General features: G+C 31.8%; 2 protein-coding genes across 2 annotated transcripts in view; one reads left to right on the top strand and one right to left on the bottom strand.

Moving 5' to 3' along the window:
- Cad99C (cadherin 99C) overlaps positions 1–16721 on the bottom strand; it is a 147175-nt gene that overhangs the window by 60130 nt on the left and 70324 nt on the right. The window lies entirely within an intron of this gene.
- On the top strand, positions 7026–9328 carry LOC149908550 (uncharacterized). Its single transcript, XM_090102308.1, has one exon. It carries the CDS (start codon positions 7688–7690, stop codon positions 8624–8626), a length of 939 nt encoding a protein of 312 aa, XP_089958434.1. The 5' UTR covers positions 7026–7687; the 3' UTR covers positions 8627–9328.

Genomic DNA, 16721 nt, shown 5'->3' with positions numbered 1-16721 from the left:
ACGCGAGATGGCGGTGAATAAAGCCAAGCCAATAAGGACAGTCGAGAAACGAGATCGTACGCGGTTGAAATCGGTCCACGAAATGGCAACTCGTAAACATTCGCGCCCGTTGCAACAGCGTGTAGATAACAATGCGATGAAAGCTAAGGTGATCCAAAAGATAAAGAAAAAAGTCATCCCTGAAAAGCCGGTCGTCAAGCAGGGCTGCAGAACTCGATCTTATTTACAGCAAAAGAAGGTTGTAGTTCCGAAAGCAAGTCGCACAACAACAAAGGCTAAAGATGCAAACGATGGTAATTCGGTTAAATCTAGCTCACCATCACCACCGTCGACCAGCGAGAGTGATGAAAGTGAACGAGTTGAAGTTATTCATGTGTATCTCAATTTGTAAATACTTTTATATCATTAAACGATGTAGTCCATTTGTTTGCATTATTTCTAAATATCCCACTTGAATAAAACATGATTCTCGTTAAAAATAATCACCGTTAAAGTAGTGTTAAAACAAAATTTCGTTCACTAAAAATGTTTTAAGTAATATCTTCTCACAGTCTATTTAATCTTCTAAGCATTTGTCTTTTTACAATTTTGTGATTAGCATAAAGAAAGTGGGAGTGTAAAAAACAAAAGTATCGAAGACAACAAACCGATAAAAAATAACCTCTATTGAAACGAGACGATATTGTACTTTCATTATTGTTCCATGTAAATGCTTTACTCGGCTTAAGGTTGGTAACAAAAACTGAACAATTTCACTATTCATTCTTATATTACGCAGTTTTTCAGAGCGAGGTCAAATATTTTAAAATCGAAAGTAATATTGTTGCGAATTATGATCTACTTTTTTCCTTTATATTAATTTATTGAATACACAGATTGCATCTTGATGGTTTCAGGTCTATCTTTTAAAATTTCAAAAAGCTTATCTGAGCTTTCTGAAATCTAATCAGATTTAATTTTAATAATAGATAGTCCTAAACCAATGCAAAATTGTACATCTAGTTCCCTATACCACAGTCTGTACATCTCCTAGTAGTATACATCTATACTAATATTATAAAGCTGAAGAGTTTGTTTGTTTGAACGCGCTAATATCGGGAACTATTGGTCCGATTTGAAAAATTATTTCGGTGTTAGATAGCTCATTTATCGAGGAAGGCTATAGGCATATATATCATCACGCTAAGACTAACAGGAGCGGAGCAATGCGGGTGAAACCGCGGGAAGCAGCTAGTATAAAATATGCCGTACATTATCGGTTTTAGACAGGTATTGTCTACACCACCTACACACTCGTTTTCTTTCTTCTCTTGATTTAATTGCAAATAAAGAAAACACAAATATTTTTTTACTTTAGATAAAGCTATTTCTGTTGCATAAAAATAATTAAAAATAGCTTTGAGTGTAACACGAAAATACCTTCAGGCTAATCAAATAAAGTTACTTTGTCTGTGTAACGAGAAAACCCACAGACAAACTATAAAATAATTACGTTTCGATTAATAGTACGCGGGTGGAGCCGCGGGCAAATTGCTATTACTTTGCAAATGTTCTTGCATAATTTAAGCAGCCATAGAAATCTGTCTTTTTAGATTGGGCTAGAAAGTTCCAGAACCAATCGAGTATTTATGAACATGATTGTCACGCTTTCCTTTATCCTGGACGTGTCTTCGGATATGGTAATGGTATAACTATACTGCTTTCAATGTATTGTTGAACACAATAACAAGATGACTATACTGGTCGATGTTTGTGACCAATTTTGGAACATCTTTTGTCAAATTCGTCCTTTAAATTGTATCATAGTGTCTGTCTTAAATAATTAATTTTTCATGAATATGTTTTCTGGAGTTATTTTGTTAAAAAGTCTGCAAAAAATACAATTAAATATATTAAGTACACTTAATTTATGTAATCATAGAAAGTAGCTATAGAAAACGCACCAAACGCTTGGGGCGTCTTTTAGTTACGGTCGTTTTCTATGGTTTATGTTGGTTATTTTTAAATAAAACGACTCGTGAAATCAAAGGTCGAAACACTCTTTTGGTTGATGTTGGGATGCGTGATAGATCACGCAAATAAACGAATTTGACTAATGTTAGTAGGTATTTGTATGTAAATAACACATAATCTTCTAGCTTTTTTTTAGCTCTTCATAGAAAAAAAAGAAAGACAAATAAGGACTTGAAAAGAAATCGACGACTTCGGAAAAGGCGGAACAAATATTATGAACGAAAAATCGCAAATCAGTCAAAATTATTTTAAATTGTAAATATTTTAAATACACATAAAATCACGAGGAAACATTAAATATATCAAAGCAGGATGAAATAATAATTATAGGGCTCTATTAACATTTCAACACGTTTACGTCAATATCTATAATACTAGTGATTCATAGATGTAAAGATATTTTAAAGGTCACTATAAAACCCTGTAATTATTGTATCCATTAAAATTTTAAGCAATTACTCTATTACAAGGTCTACGCGTCTATTAATCTCACTCGCTTCATTAAACCAATTAAATTTATAGATTAATTTTATAATGCAATGGTTTTTGAATTTCAATACAGATGATGTATTGTACTAGGTACATATATAAAAAATCTCACGAACACACATTAACATTTTGTAAGTATTGTGAAGAAAATGTCTTTCTCCACAATATAACGGATACATATTGATTATTGATAAGAATTGAAAAGAAATACTAATCCTTATACATTGAAATATTTCTTTACCTATATTTAAAAAGATTAGGATTCCTAAGAACCCGAACTCACCTACGATCCACTTCATATATGTACCGAGATGCATTCGACAAATCTGCATTGTAAAATTGAAGAAACGATAGGTATAATATGGTGTATACTGTATAGTATAACTTTTTTATGACCCTAATCTCAACATACATTTATGTATTCAACATTTCAATAATTACACAACTCTATAAAAATACAATTATGCGATATGAAAGAAAAATAAATTACAAAGACCGAATATTGATCTAATATGATATCAAATTATTTACTAAATAAATTAGCTATGAATCAAGGGGTATTTGGAAACAACGGTTCGAAATAGTCACTAGTGCGTTAAATTTATCAATCATTGCATCGTTACTAAGCATGTCGAAGCATAAAACCTAAAATTTGATTTATTTATACTAATATTAATCAAATACTTTCCCATGATATTTAATATCAAGTAACCTGCTGCGTTTACAACCAAAGTTCATTTTAGTATCATATGTTTCGACTTTATATACTTCCCACTCGTATTGTATAAGTAACTCTATGTTGATTAAGCTATAAACTTTAACTTAATTGCCAATTATATACTGATGTATTAAAATTTACTACCTCGCAGATAAATTTAAGATAAACGGTAGCTTCCTAGTTCTAAGTCCCGTCTTTAAAGGGTTTTGTAACTATAATTTAGAAACTGCTACCATCAATTTGTCCATATTTCTACATAAACTACCTGGGATATAACAAGCTTAATAATATAATATAACAAGATTGACGGCTACGCAATGGGTAATGTATTCTAAACCTCTTTTATGTACTACGAAATATTAAAATGATTTCAAGTATTTTCTTTACTATACGTTAATATTTATTAACAAAGGTTTTTAGGTAGGTACTTTAACCATTATGAATTTTAACACAGCAGATAATATTATGCGTTTTAAAATAATTTTCGTATACGTATAGGTATGTTCGTATGCAAATTTCTGTCAAGTTTCTATCACAATGCCGAAAAAATTTTCGATGGTGCATTTAAAAATTTTAAGTTTGAAAAATCAGATGTTTTGCGCGAAGTGACAGTAGTACCCACCTCAACGCTTCGCTTATGAGGCGTGCAAAAATTGCAACTTGGCAAAATTCTAGAAGTATGGGATCCATTCAACCTGAAATTCAAACATTTTCTATGCCAAATATCAATGTTTATTTAATAATAATTAGTCACCGGTTACACAAATAATTTTACAAGCAAGTCGGACACAATGTTTGTTCATAACTAGAAGCGAAATAAACTTCTAAGGCTATACAATACTGAACTTGTTTGCTGAAGTAACAAATGTATGGATTTAGGTTTCACTCAGCGTTCGTAATCATTTACAGTTAATAGACTAGAGTAGATAATTTTTGAAACAAAAAAAAATCGCAGTCGGATGAAACCCATTAGAAAAGGAGGGGAATATGATGAAAATTAAAGGAAAAATAAATTACGGTCAATCCGAGTTCGGGAAAAAGGAGGGGGGAGCTTTTAAGAGAAAAAAATGGTTTCTCTTGATTTCCGACAAAACTACAAGTCCTACGGAAAAAAGTTCAATGGCAAAGTTGTAGATAATAAAAAGATCTACAACTTTTGTATTGACAATTTTTTCACATAACCTCAAAATTTAGGTGAAAAATTAAAAAAACCAAGTTTTTGGTTTTTTATTTTTATCTACTTCAAAATTTATTTTTTTTCTACGAAATTTGGTGGAAACTTGCTTTATTATGTCCCAAATACACTGTAATTTATTTGAATGAAAATATTTATTTTTTCGCCTTATTTTGAATTAATACCAAAAAAACAACCTAATTTTCAATCGAAAAGTCACCCGTCAAAGCATCAGCTTTTTTCAAAAACTTGGGGTGCCTTTTATTTATTGAAATCTCTACTTTCATATGGTGTAAAAAAAATAAACACCACCATAGTAAATGTTCTCAGGAAATGCATACAAACAGTGTGAAAATTAGCTTTTACTAAATCAGGCACACTTCTCGAACTACCTGAAATGTTTTTATCGACATCATTTTGCTTTTGAATATGCTGTAAAATATTAAACTTAGAACAGATAATTATTTTTCTTTTGAAATATTACCGAAAAGCCGATACAAGAGAAGATATAGAGTTCGAGAAGTGTGCCTGATTTAGTAAAAGCTCATTATCACACTGTTTGTATGCATTTCCTGAGAACATTTACTATAGTGGTGTTTATTTTTTTTACACTATATGAAAGTAGAGATTCCAATTAATAAAAGGCACCCCCAGTTTTTGAAAAAAGCTGATATTTTGACGGGTGACTTTTCGATTGAAAATTAGGTTGTTTTTTTGGTATTAATTCAAAATAAGGCGAAAAAATAAATATTTTCAATCAAATAAATTACAGTGTATTTGGGACATAATAAAGCAAGTTTCTACCAAATGTCGTAGAAAAAAAATAAATTTTGAAGTAGTTAAAAATAAAAAACCAAAAACTTGGTTTTTTGAATTTTTCACCTAAATTTTGAGGTTATGTGAAAAAATTGTCAATACAAAAGTTGTAGATTTTTTTATTACCTACAACTTTACCATTGAACTTTTTTCCGTAGGACTTGTAGTTTTGTCGGAAATCGAGAGAAACCATTTTTTTCACTTAAAAGCTCCCCCCCTCCCACTTCCCGAACTCGGATTGACCGTAATTTATTTTTCCTTTAATTTTCATCATATTCCCCTCCTTTTCTAATGGGTTTCATCCGACTGCGATTTTTTTGCACTTTTTATTATTTTTAAAGGGATCTACCCCAGTGTATAAAGCTACATTTACATCTGGTCTTGTGTTAAATATACAAGCAAATGAATTGGTTATTTTACGTCTAAAATATACATATTTATACCTTGTAAAGTGTGACATATGTAAACGAGAATGGTACGAGTGCAAACTTAGCAGGATAAAAAGATAAAGCATGCTTAATATTTGAATATACAATAGACGATGAAAATACAGTTCAAAGTTCGAACGGATAAAGCCAGAGAAAAAGATAATACAGAAGCTAGCGAACAAATTAGTAATTAATCATTGTACGAACTTACAAGGTACTCACATAGAATGATGTTGAATGTAAACATTGCCTTACTGAAAGGGGTTATGATAGAAAAAGAGGTAAAAGTATAAGAAGCAAGGTACAACACTTTATTGGTAGACTCGATGGTCGGAATGTTTATTGCTAATGGCACAACTCTAAAGGCACTCGATACAGACGGTGTGGCCATTGTACAAGATTCCCATTTACGTGACAGGACGGTTCTGATTTAGCCCTGTTAGCGAGATGTGAAATGTAACATAAACACACTTTAATAGTTTCGGTCAATTGTTTTAATTTACGGTTACTAATTGTAATGCTAATGTTATTTGTGTAAACAGCTTTGGAACACAGAAAATATAATATATGGGCGCATACAACAGCAACGATTATAATATAATTAGTCAAAAGTACAAGTGTCTAGCAAAAGTAGGGAGGGATAGCAAGCTGTCAGTATCAGAAGCTAGCAAAATGCCTTTCCAACCTCCGTGGGAATAAGCCACGCCTACAAGCTAGTATAAACAGGCGAATAAATAAGCAATAAATGAAATAGATTAGTTATACATTGAGAACTAAACCAGTTTTCATTGGAGACAAACGACGCTATAAATGTATATCGCTCTCGTTCAAAACCTTAATAAATATCGGTTAAAAGCCCGGTTACATGGTCTTAGGACTTTTTTGGTTTCAGCGTGGAATCTAAATCGTGTGATTTCTACTCTCCTACCGCTTTTTGCTCGTTTATTCAATCAGGGAATGTTGTTTTAATTCGAATTTATTGATTCCTTTTGTATGTGGTATAATTCATTCGCACCTTTTGATTTATTGTGAAATGTGTCAGTGAAAGGGATTGTGTTTATTGTGTATCAGATTTGTTGAAGACCTATAATATAAAAGAGTCTAAGTTTATAAAAAGGGTTATTTCATAAAGTGTCTGAGATGGAGTATAAAGTGTCTGACATTCAAATTACCTTCAAGCAAATGCAAATCAAGCAATCGATATAGCCAAAACATACTGAATCTAAAGTTTCGGTACCTAAAATCGTGCCAAGTTTTCATCTTAATCACAATTGCTTTGTCCAACCACTTCAGCGCTTTAACCATTAACCATTCATTGATTTTCTAACCTTGATGAATGAACTAGCAAAACACTTAACCACAAGGCATCCTCTTCCGTTCGGACAACGTTCGCGAGTAGACGTGTGTATAAGCAGTTTCTGTATTTCGTAAAAATCAAATTTCAAAGTTAATTATTTAAACACAAATAATAGGATAGCATACGAGCAAGAAGTTCAACGGTGATTGTGAAGTTGTTAAGGTGAAAACCTCTCGCTACTTATGCGCTCCTAGTACGACGGAACTACGTTTACGTGCATATTCTTGATTTGCTAAATGAATGAGATCGCCTGCTGATGGTTCTCTCTCTTGCTGCCGAAGATAATTAATGAAAAGGTATGAATGAACGATTAAAACCATAATAATTAATTTTTATAATCACATGTTGGCGGCATTCAACCTCCTACGGACTTATGATATCCTGGTACCTGAACCGACGACGCCTTACAGATATTATTAGCAAATGTGAGAGGAATCATAAGTGTGTTGTTTATTTTTGTTAAAGTAAACACACACATGAAATTATTATAAGAATAAAAAAATTAAAAACTTTACATCAGTTAACCTCCTGATTGTTCATGTCATCTTGGTAGTGAGATCCAACTATATGGCTGGAAAGGGAAGAAACTAGTGTGCTGAATGAAACAATCATACTGGGTCAATTTCCACTTTTTTATAACGCCTTTTGACTTGTGTTACCCTAGTACTACAAATTGATATATTCACAAAAAAATGCCACTAAAACGTAGCCCACCAACTAAAAAAGCATTAACTGCATCTCCTAGCTTAGACAAATCTGCCTCGGATTCTCGCATTAATGAGTTGGCTGATAACAGCTCACAGTCAAGTTTTATTACTCAAAGATTGAAACGTGGAAGGGAGGATGACTTAAGCACCGAATTAAATAAATTAAAAGAGGAATTTATGGCTATGTTTTCTTCATTTATGGCTTCACAACAGTCGGAGCTTCAATCCATCAATGCGACTATTAAAGAGATACAGCAATCAAATAATAACATCGATAGCTCCATAGCTATTCTTACTAGTCAGAACGAGGAGTATAAACGAAAAATACAAGAAATGGAGATTCAAGCCAAAAGGGATAAAGAATACATTACTTTGCTTGAGGAAAAAGTCGAAGATTTACAGAGGGATAATCTGAAACGAAATATTGAATTTAAAAATGTACCCGCGTTAACTAATGAAACAAAGGAAGATTTAATTAACATGACTTTACAACTCTCTAAAAACATCGACTGTAAAATCGAAAAATCCGATATTAAGGACATTTACAGAGTACGATCTAATAATCGCAATAACGATTCTAATAAAAATTCTCGTATAATTATCGAACTAACTTCCACCATGTTGAAACGGGATGTTTTGAGGATGACAAAATCGTTCAATATTAGAAATAAAAGCAAACTTCAAGCAAAGCACTTGGGCTTTACGTCAAATGAAGATACTCCTATTTTTGTTACCGAACATTTAACCCCTAAAGGTGCCCGGCTTTTCTTTTTGGCAAGGGATCTCACTAAATCTAAGAACTTCAAATTTTGTTGGACATCGTTTGGTCGGGTCTTTGTGAGGAAGGACGAAACTTCTCCAATTATTGTTATAAAAAATGAGTCTCAAGTCCACCACCTCCTGCAGCAAGTGTCCCAAGCATGACTAGTAGGCAAGATTCTCTTTTATTTACTTTTGTTTCTATCTTTTGTTTCTTGTATTAATTATTATAATATATTAAGCGAACAAGTCTGCGATGTGCTAGTTGTATTCTATATAACTATTGTAACTTTTTCCACTAGCTCATCAGTAAATTCTATTTTGTATACCTTAATGTTAGCATATTACACACAGCTCACTACTCATACTCTAAATCTAAACCTCATACCACTCACACACAAACACACTTACATATTAAATACAGATATACACCTCTATTACACTCTAGAACGCCTCTATCTATATATTGTTTTCTTGATTGCTATTAATTTGCTTTCATTCAAATCAATGATTGCTCATAGTAAATTACGTTGTCATACTTACGTTGATCTCAATATAAACCTACTCATAGTACTAATTAATGTTAAACTGTATTATCTATTGATAACCTCGTCACTGAACATTCTATTTCATTTGATTTTTAAAAACCTAAGTCGTTATGTAAATTCTAAAATAAGAAATTTATTATGCAATATTGATACCTTTACTTTGCACAATTACTTTTATAATGGATAAAGTTGATTCATTAAATACAATTACAGAATTGGATCAGACTGAATTTTTTACGCAAGTAAGTTGTGATATTCAGGATTTGGAAAAAAACATACGCATTAAAAAAAATGACCTGACTATAATATGTCAAAACATAAGAAGCATTTATCGTAATATAAATGATTTCCTAGTAACAATGTCGCTTCTAAATTTTGACTGTGATGTATTAGTCCTGACGGAATGTAGACTGGACAAAGATAAACCTATACCTCAAATACCTAATTATGTTGCTTTGGAATCAACCAAATATTTTAACCAAAATGATGGTGTTGTAATTTACGCTAAATCTCATCTTAAACCAGAATTAAAAGAAGTTAAACTTCAACATGCCTCATGCATACAATTAATGATTACTGATTTTACCTTATTGGGAATTTATCGCTCTCCATCGATTCAAAATGCGTCGGCTTTCATTGAGTCCCTAAATGACTACTTGGAAAATATAAAATCATCTAACATAATTATCACCGGAGACATTAATATTAATCTTATCCAGAGTGCTAACGAACAAACATATGACCGGAATAATAAAAATTACTATTTAAATATGCTAGCTACTCATGGCCTAGTAGCTGGCCATAAGCTACCCACAAGGGAATCCAGCTGCTTAGACCACATCATATTGAAAGTAAACAAGGAAGTGTTTCTTGCTAATATTGCCGTATTGAATACTACCGTAACTGATCATTTATCTGTATTTTTGAGTGTCTCAAAAATTATTAAAAATTCAAGAATAAATAAAAAAAATGTTGAATATATTGACTACGACGACGCTTATAATAGACTTCTTAATAAAAATTTAAAATCATTGCTTTTTTGTGATGATCCTAATATAGTAACAGAACGTCTAATAAAGTACCTTACAGAATCATTAGAAGAAAGTAAAATTACTAAACATCTTCCGAGGAACCAACGTACTGTCAAGCCTTGGATAACAAAGGGCATTCTTAGATGTATCCGAAACAGAAACAAAATGCAGCTTCAACTTCGATCTGATCCACACAATGAAATTTTGAAACTTACCTTTAGACGATATAGAAATCACTGTAACAACTTGATAAAAAAATTAAAACGTAAATATGATAGACAATTACTTGCAAAATCCGCTAAGAATTCGAAGAAATTATGGAAATCTATTAAAGAAATAACTCACTTTAAGACAAATAAATCGCATTGTAAAGACCTACTTAACTTAGAACAAACGTCTACTGATTCTCTTAACTCTGTGAATTACTTTTTTGCGAATATTGGTAAAACTCTGGCAGATGATCTTTTAAATAATCCTCCATCCGTCTCTCCAGATAATAACAGTTTTAGCTTGCCTGCTCAGCCAAGCTCATCCTTTGTACTTTTAGAAACAGACCCTGGCGAAGTTATAAGTGTAGTTATGTCTCTTAAATCTGACAGTGCCCCTGGCTGGGACAACATACCAACAAAATTTTTGAAATTATGTATAACTGCTATTGCCCCTCATATTAGCCATCTTGCAAACTTGTGTTTCAGGCAGGGCGTCTTTCCACTCTTCTTAAAAAAATCAATTGTTACCCCCGTGCACAAGGGTGGGGATAGGGACGATATCAATAATTATCGGCCAATCTCAGTTTTACCTGCTTTATCTAAAGTTATTGAGAGACTCTTAAATAATAGATTGTTAAACTTCTTTGAAAAAAACTGTATACTCTCGAATTCACAGTACGGATTTAGACATGGGTTATCCACTGAAGATGCGGTTTTGGCTCTCACATCTTCAATCATAGACCAACTTGACCTAGGAAATAAGTGTTTAACTGTCTTTCTGGACTTAAAAAAGGCCTTCGATACCGTCTCTTTTCCCACTCTTGTTCACAAATTAGAGCGTGTAGGAATTCGGGGAACACCTCTTAAATTGTTAACGGATTATTTGTTAAACCGCACCCAAAGAGTTAAAATTGATAATCAAGTGAGTCGGGATATGGACATTACTTTTGGTGTACCCCAGGGTAGTGTCCTTGGCCCGACTCTGTTTCTAATTTACATTAACGATCTTACTAACCTTCCTATTGATGGTGGTAAAATCATTTCGTACGCAGATGACACCGCTATAGTGTTTTCTGGGCGCTCATGGAATATGGTGTACTCTATTGCTCAACTGGGTCTCTCAAAGATTTATGATTGGCTTAAATTGAATTTACTTACATTAAACATTAAAAAAACGAATTATATTTGTTTCTCAATAAACAATAGAACTCAACCTAATAATAACTTTTCTTTAAAACTTCATGAATGTAATAATACAAATAACTTGAATTGTAATTGTAATTTAATTGAAAAAGTCTCCTTTACTAAATATCTAGGCATAATTTTAGATTATCGCCTCTCTTGGTATTGCCATCTAGACTATATTAATGAAAGAACCCGGAAATTTATATGGATTTTTAAAATGTTAAGACATATAACCACTCCTGAACTCATTAACCAAATTTATAAATCTCTTGTGCAATCTGTAATTAACTATTGTATCCCTATCTGGGGTGGAGCTAATAAAACTAAACTCTTGGACGTGGAACGTGGCCATCGTTGTCTACTTAAAGTGATGTATTTTAAACCGCGAAGGTTTTCAACTTCGGAACTATATAAAATCTGCGATCTTCTAACAGTTAGACAGTTGTACATTCTTTTAGTTACTACTAAAATTCGTAAAATGGCTCCTTTTGACAAATCAACTGAAAATAGAAGGAGAAAGAAAGACGTTTTTAACACTATATGTACTAAAACAGTTTTTGCTAAACACCAATTTAAAGCAAGGTCCATTTACCTCTATAATCGTCTTAATAATATTTTGGATATACATAGACTTAATCATCGTGATTTTAAAAAAACAGTTATTCATTATTTAAAAACACTTTCCTATGAGGATACTGAGGCGCTTCTACACTACATTTTATAATATTCCGTAATAGCTTAAACATACCCAAACACACACACACACACACACACACACACACACACACACACACACACACACACACACACACACACACACACACGAACGCACGCACGCACGCACACACACACACACACACACACACACACACACACACACACACACACACTCATTCACTCACTTATACATATACATCTGCACACGTATTATATTTGTAAACTTTAGTTAAGGAAGAGCGGGTCCTCCTGACACAGGTTTTTGTAAACTTACTAGGAGGACTCATCCACTTTCTGTATTTGAAAATTGTGTGTATGAAATAAATTTATTTTTCATTTTCATTTTTTCATTTTCATGTTATTTTTGATTTACCAAGAGCCAAGCTTCCGCACGACCACCTGCCATCCCGTCATAACGCAATTTATACAGCCTGTGTTACGTAGGCGTTGAAGCACTATTTGTATACTATTTCCACTTTAACTATTCAAAATTGATAGTATAATAGAACTCTGATGGGCGATTATCACAAATATTTATCAGAGCAGAGAAATAAGCAATTGGTTTTAATTAAATCACACTTTGTGCGATCGAATTGGGAAATAGTAGAAATTAAATATCCGATACGCTAGTTTGAATAACAAATGTTTTGATAAGGTTTACATTAACATATGTAGAAGTGTTATTTTAATAGCGTATGCGATGTCTCGGAGAGCTTTTTTATGTTCCAGAAATAATATTGTCAAATAAGTGTGTAACCGTAAAACTATATTGATAAAAGATAAATGAGATAGTCATATTTTCACTTTATTATATAAATTGTAAAGAAAATATATCCAAAAAAGTTAGAAAGTCGATGATAAAATATTAAAATTACTTTTGCGATATTACGAATCGGTAGTGGTTTAAACGTAACTAGATTTAATGCTCTTAGGGTTTAAAATAATAGGTAATTATTTTTAAAATGCTTTAAGGACAGCTTTACTTAAATAAAAATATGAGTTTGAGTTTGATTTGAGTTCTAAGTTTCCACGATATGACAGAAGCCTGTGAAATAATCGGTTTCAACGCTTTTACAAGATACGATCTGTTTCTTCAAGCATAAATTGTTGCACCTGCGAACGAATAAATAAATAGTCCAGGAGGAATCGGCGCATGAGTACCGAAAACTATTCCACCTCAATTTTTTTACGTGATCCTCTTCAAATTGCCCTACTGATGATATAAATGCATGTTGCCATGGGGCAACCTGGTGCCATATTGTTTAAACCGAAATTGTTTAAACAATTGCAAGGAATTGTTATTTTTCAACCGGACAAATTTTTTTTATATTTTTTATCGAAATACCAATAAAAAAGGTCCAATTACTTTTCACGATAAAGTTAATATTTTCAAAGATATGAATTTTTTAAGGTTTGAAAAATCTCAAATTTGGGTACTTTCGACCCATGAAAAATATATTTAAAAAAAAAATAATATATAAGTAATATTTTTTTTTCAATTCTCTATACAATAGTTAATAATATTGTTAATAGAGATTTAAGAAAATTTCATTGTTTATATCTGTTTTTTAATTGTTAACTTCGCGCGCTCACAAGTACGCGCCGCTTACCTTTAAGTATCGCCGTCTCTCTCTTACTCATTGAGATAAATGCAAAAATTACTTATGATAATAACAAAAAAGTAATATAAACTGATAAAAAAGTAATTTTAATTACATGTTTCAATTTATGCTTAAATAACTTTAAAAAAATTGATTTCAGAAAAAAAGAAACAAATTGTAGACAATTTAATTATTAATAAGATTGCTCTCTTTAAAAATCTTGATAAAGTTGATAGTTTTTAAGATAAATGATAAATAATGATTCAAGACACAGAGAGGCCGATGCAGCGCATGAGTAAGAGAGAGACGGCGATACTTAAAGGTAAGCGGCGCGTACTTGTGAGCGCGCGAAGTTAACAATTAAAAAACAGATATAAACAATGAAATTTTCTTAAATCTCTATTAACAATATTATTAACTATTGTATAGAGAATTGAAAAAAAAATATTACTTATATATTATTTTTTTTTTAAATATATTTTTCATGGGTCGAAAGTACCCAAATTTGAGATTTTTCAAACCTTAAAAAATTCATATCTTTGAAAATATTAACTTTATCGTGAAAAGTAATTGGACCTTTTTTATTGGTATTTCGATAAAAAATATAAAAAAAATTTGTCCGGTTGAAAAATAACAATTCCTTGCAATTGTTTAAACAATTTCGGTTTAAACAATATGGCACCGGGTTGCCCCATGGCAACATGCATTTATATCATCAGTAGGGCAATTTGAAGAGGATCACGTAAAAAAATTGAGGTGGAATAGTTTTCGGTACTCATGCGCCGATTCCTCCTGGACTAAAAATCATTCAGCGGAATATTAAGCGTTAAATCTTGTATTTGAAATAATAAATTATTTTTCTTTGGTAATATTTTATGTAGATGCATGTTAACTTAGGGGCGATACATTTGTTTAAAGGGGCGTGCTTGAATATTAATTTTTCATAATAATTTCATAAATAACCAACTTTCTATATTTTTTATGGATTTTTGCTTATTTAGTTTTAACTCCTCCTTTTGATTTCATTTTCATTTCATATCAAAAACGATAAAAAAATCGAATATAATCGATATTATAACTTCTGGTACTATTTACACAAGTAACAAAGCTGAAAATAACTTATAAATATTCAATTCAAAATAACACCTATATATAAATCATAAAATTAATGCAATAAACTATTTCAAAGACAAGCTATAACACAACTAAGAACATTATGTACAAAACATACCGCTTTTAATTGCAACGTGACATAAAATAGTTACTCAATAAGAAAGTCGACTAGTTGTTTATTGTTATTTATTTCCTGCAATGTCTGCTTGTCTTAATTAATTCAATACATTACTATTATATACTAACTTATCTAAGTACAAAAGGCCACCAGGAACATTTCAAATCATTCATTAGATATTGATTAGAGGAGATATGCACATTTGATATGCAAATACTACGCGATATCAGTTGGCCTCGGCGACTGAAACTAAAACCACTAAAACACTTAACCGTATCGCTTTCCATTGCCTTATAATTCAGAGCGTGTATGATGATCAGCCTTACAGATTAAGCAATGTAATGGATCGTGTCTATAAGAAACGCGGACCTTTTACGTACTATTCGAATTTACATTAACACGGCTCGGCCACGTTTCTGGTATCAGCTACCAGGACTGGAATGCTTGAAATGTGATGGAGTTGTATTGTATTTTGGAATTCTATATACAGTGAATACTTCATCAGAATCAAATCAATCTTATACATATTATAGTAACGTTATTTAGATAGATACCTTTTTTGATCGTTTTCTCAAAAAATAAAGACCAGAAGCTAACCACACAAAAAACAATGTTATAATTGTGGACAAAAGTTGATCGATAAAACATGAAATGGAGCATTTACATTTCATATTTTAAAAAGACATGTATCGTAGCCGTAGTATATTTTTGTCTAAATTCTAATCAAAGGCATTTAAGTACTGCAATATAGCCAGGGATATTGCACAAAGACCTATCACTATCTAGGTATTGTAAAAAGGACAGGCACAACGGTCTAGGTATTACGGTAAATCTGTACTACTTCTAAACTGGATGCGCCTGTGTTCATTGACCCACTTTACGCTGAGGTTAGGTTACCGTCGTTTCCTGTTTCAATTTTAAAGGCAGTTAATTTATTGTCCCTTGCATCTATTCAATAATAATAAATTTCAATGATTTCCTTCTAGTAATTGCAATTCGTTTTAGAATATGGGCAGTTAAAAATGTTTAAATAGCGACTATTCTTAGTTTCGTTTGTTTTTATAAATTACTCGTTCGTTTTTGTTATTTACCCGTAGCGAATGCCAAATAACTTTTGATCCATTTCATATTAAGTAATTTTCAGAAAAAATTATAACTAACCTTCAAAGTCTATTGTAAGCCCTACACGTCATCGCTGACTTTCCTCGCTATAAAATACAATAAAATCTAAGATCAGTAAAGGCAAATCGTAATTGAATCAATTGAGCAAAAATAAAACCCTGACCACACCAACGTAGACCGGATTAATGAAATTACCCGAGCGTCGGATAAAGTTTTATAACCATTATAACTCTTTCTGAAAGCCTCTACAAATTTGATAGAAACAAAACAATGTTTTTCTTATGTAAATTTCACGCTATGTACCCACTAATTGAACCGATTCTCAGAGCTCTGGCCACTGAGTTGCATAGTTAAATTGCATTTTATGCAATTGTTATTTAATTCTGCAGTCTATAGGTACCTTGTCACTTTTCTCAATTACGAAATATACAAGAAGCGTTCGCTTTCAATATTCAAATTCCTTGAACAAGTTTTTATTCAAATTACATTAATAGTCTCGTGTTTTTACTATTGTTGTGCAAGTGAGAATAATTTAGTTTCTACGTTACAAAATGACTGGTTAAAACGTGGGTTTGAAAATTAAATGTAGTCTACCCTTAGGCAAACATTGACTTTT

The sequence above is a fragment of the Colias eurytheme genome, chromosome 5, assembly GCF_061535395.1.
Source record: "Colias eurytheme isolate Ceu_HAF_F1 chromosome 5, ilColEury1 Martin Lab GWU primary, whole genome shotgun sequence".
Lineage (NCBI taxonomy): Eukaryota > Metazoa > Arthropoda > Insecta > Lepidoptera > Pieridae > Colias > Colias eurytheme.
Note: the sequence above shows the minus strand (reverse complement) of the source record. Positions and strands in the feature narration are given on the sequence as shown.

Coding starts and splice junctions, on each gene's coding strand:
- LOC149908550 (XM_090102308.1), top strand. CDS start 7,688: ATGCCACTAAAACGTAGCCCACCAACTAAAAAAGCATTAACTGCATCT.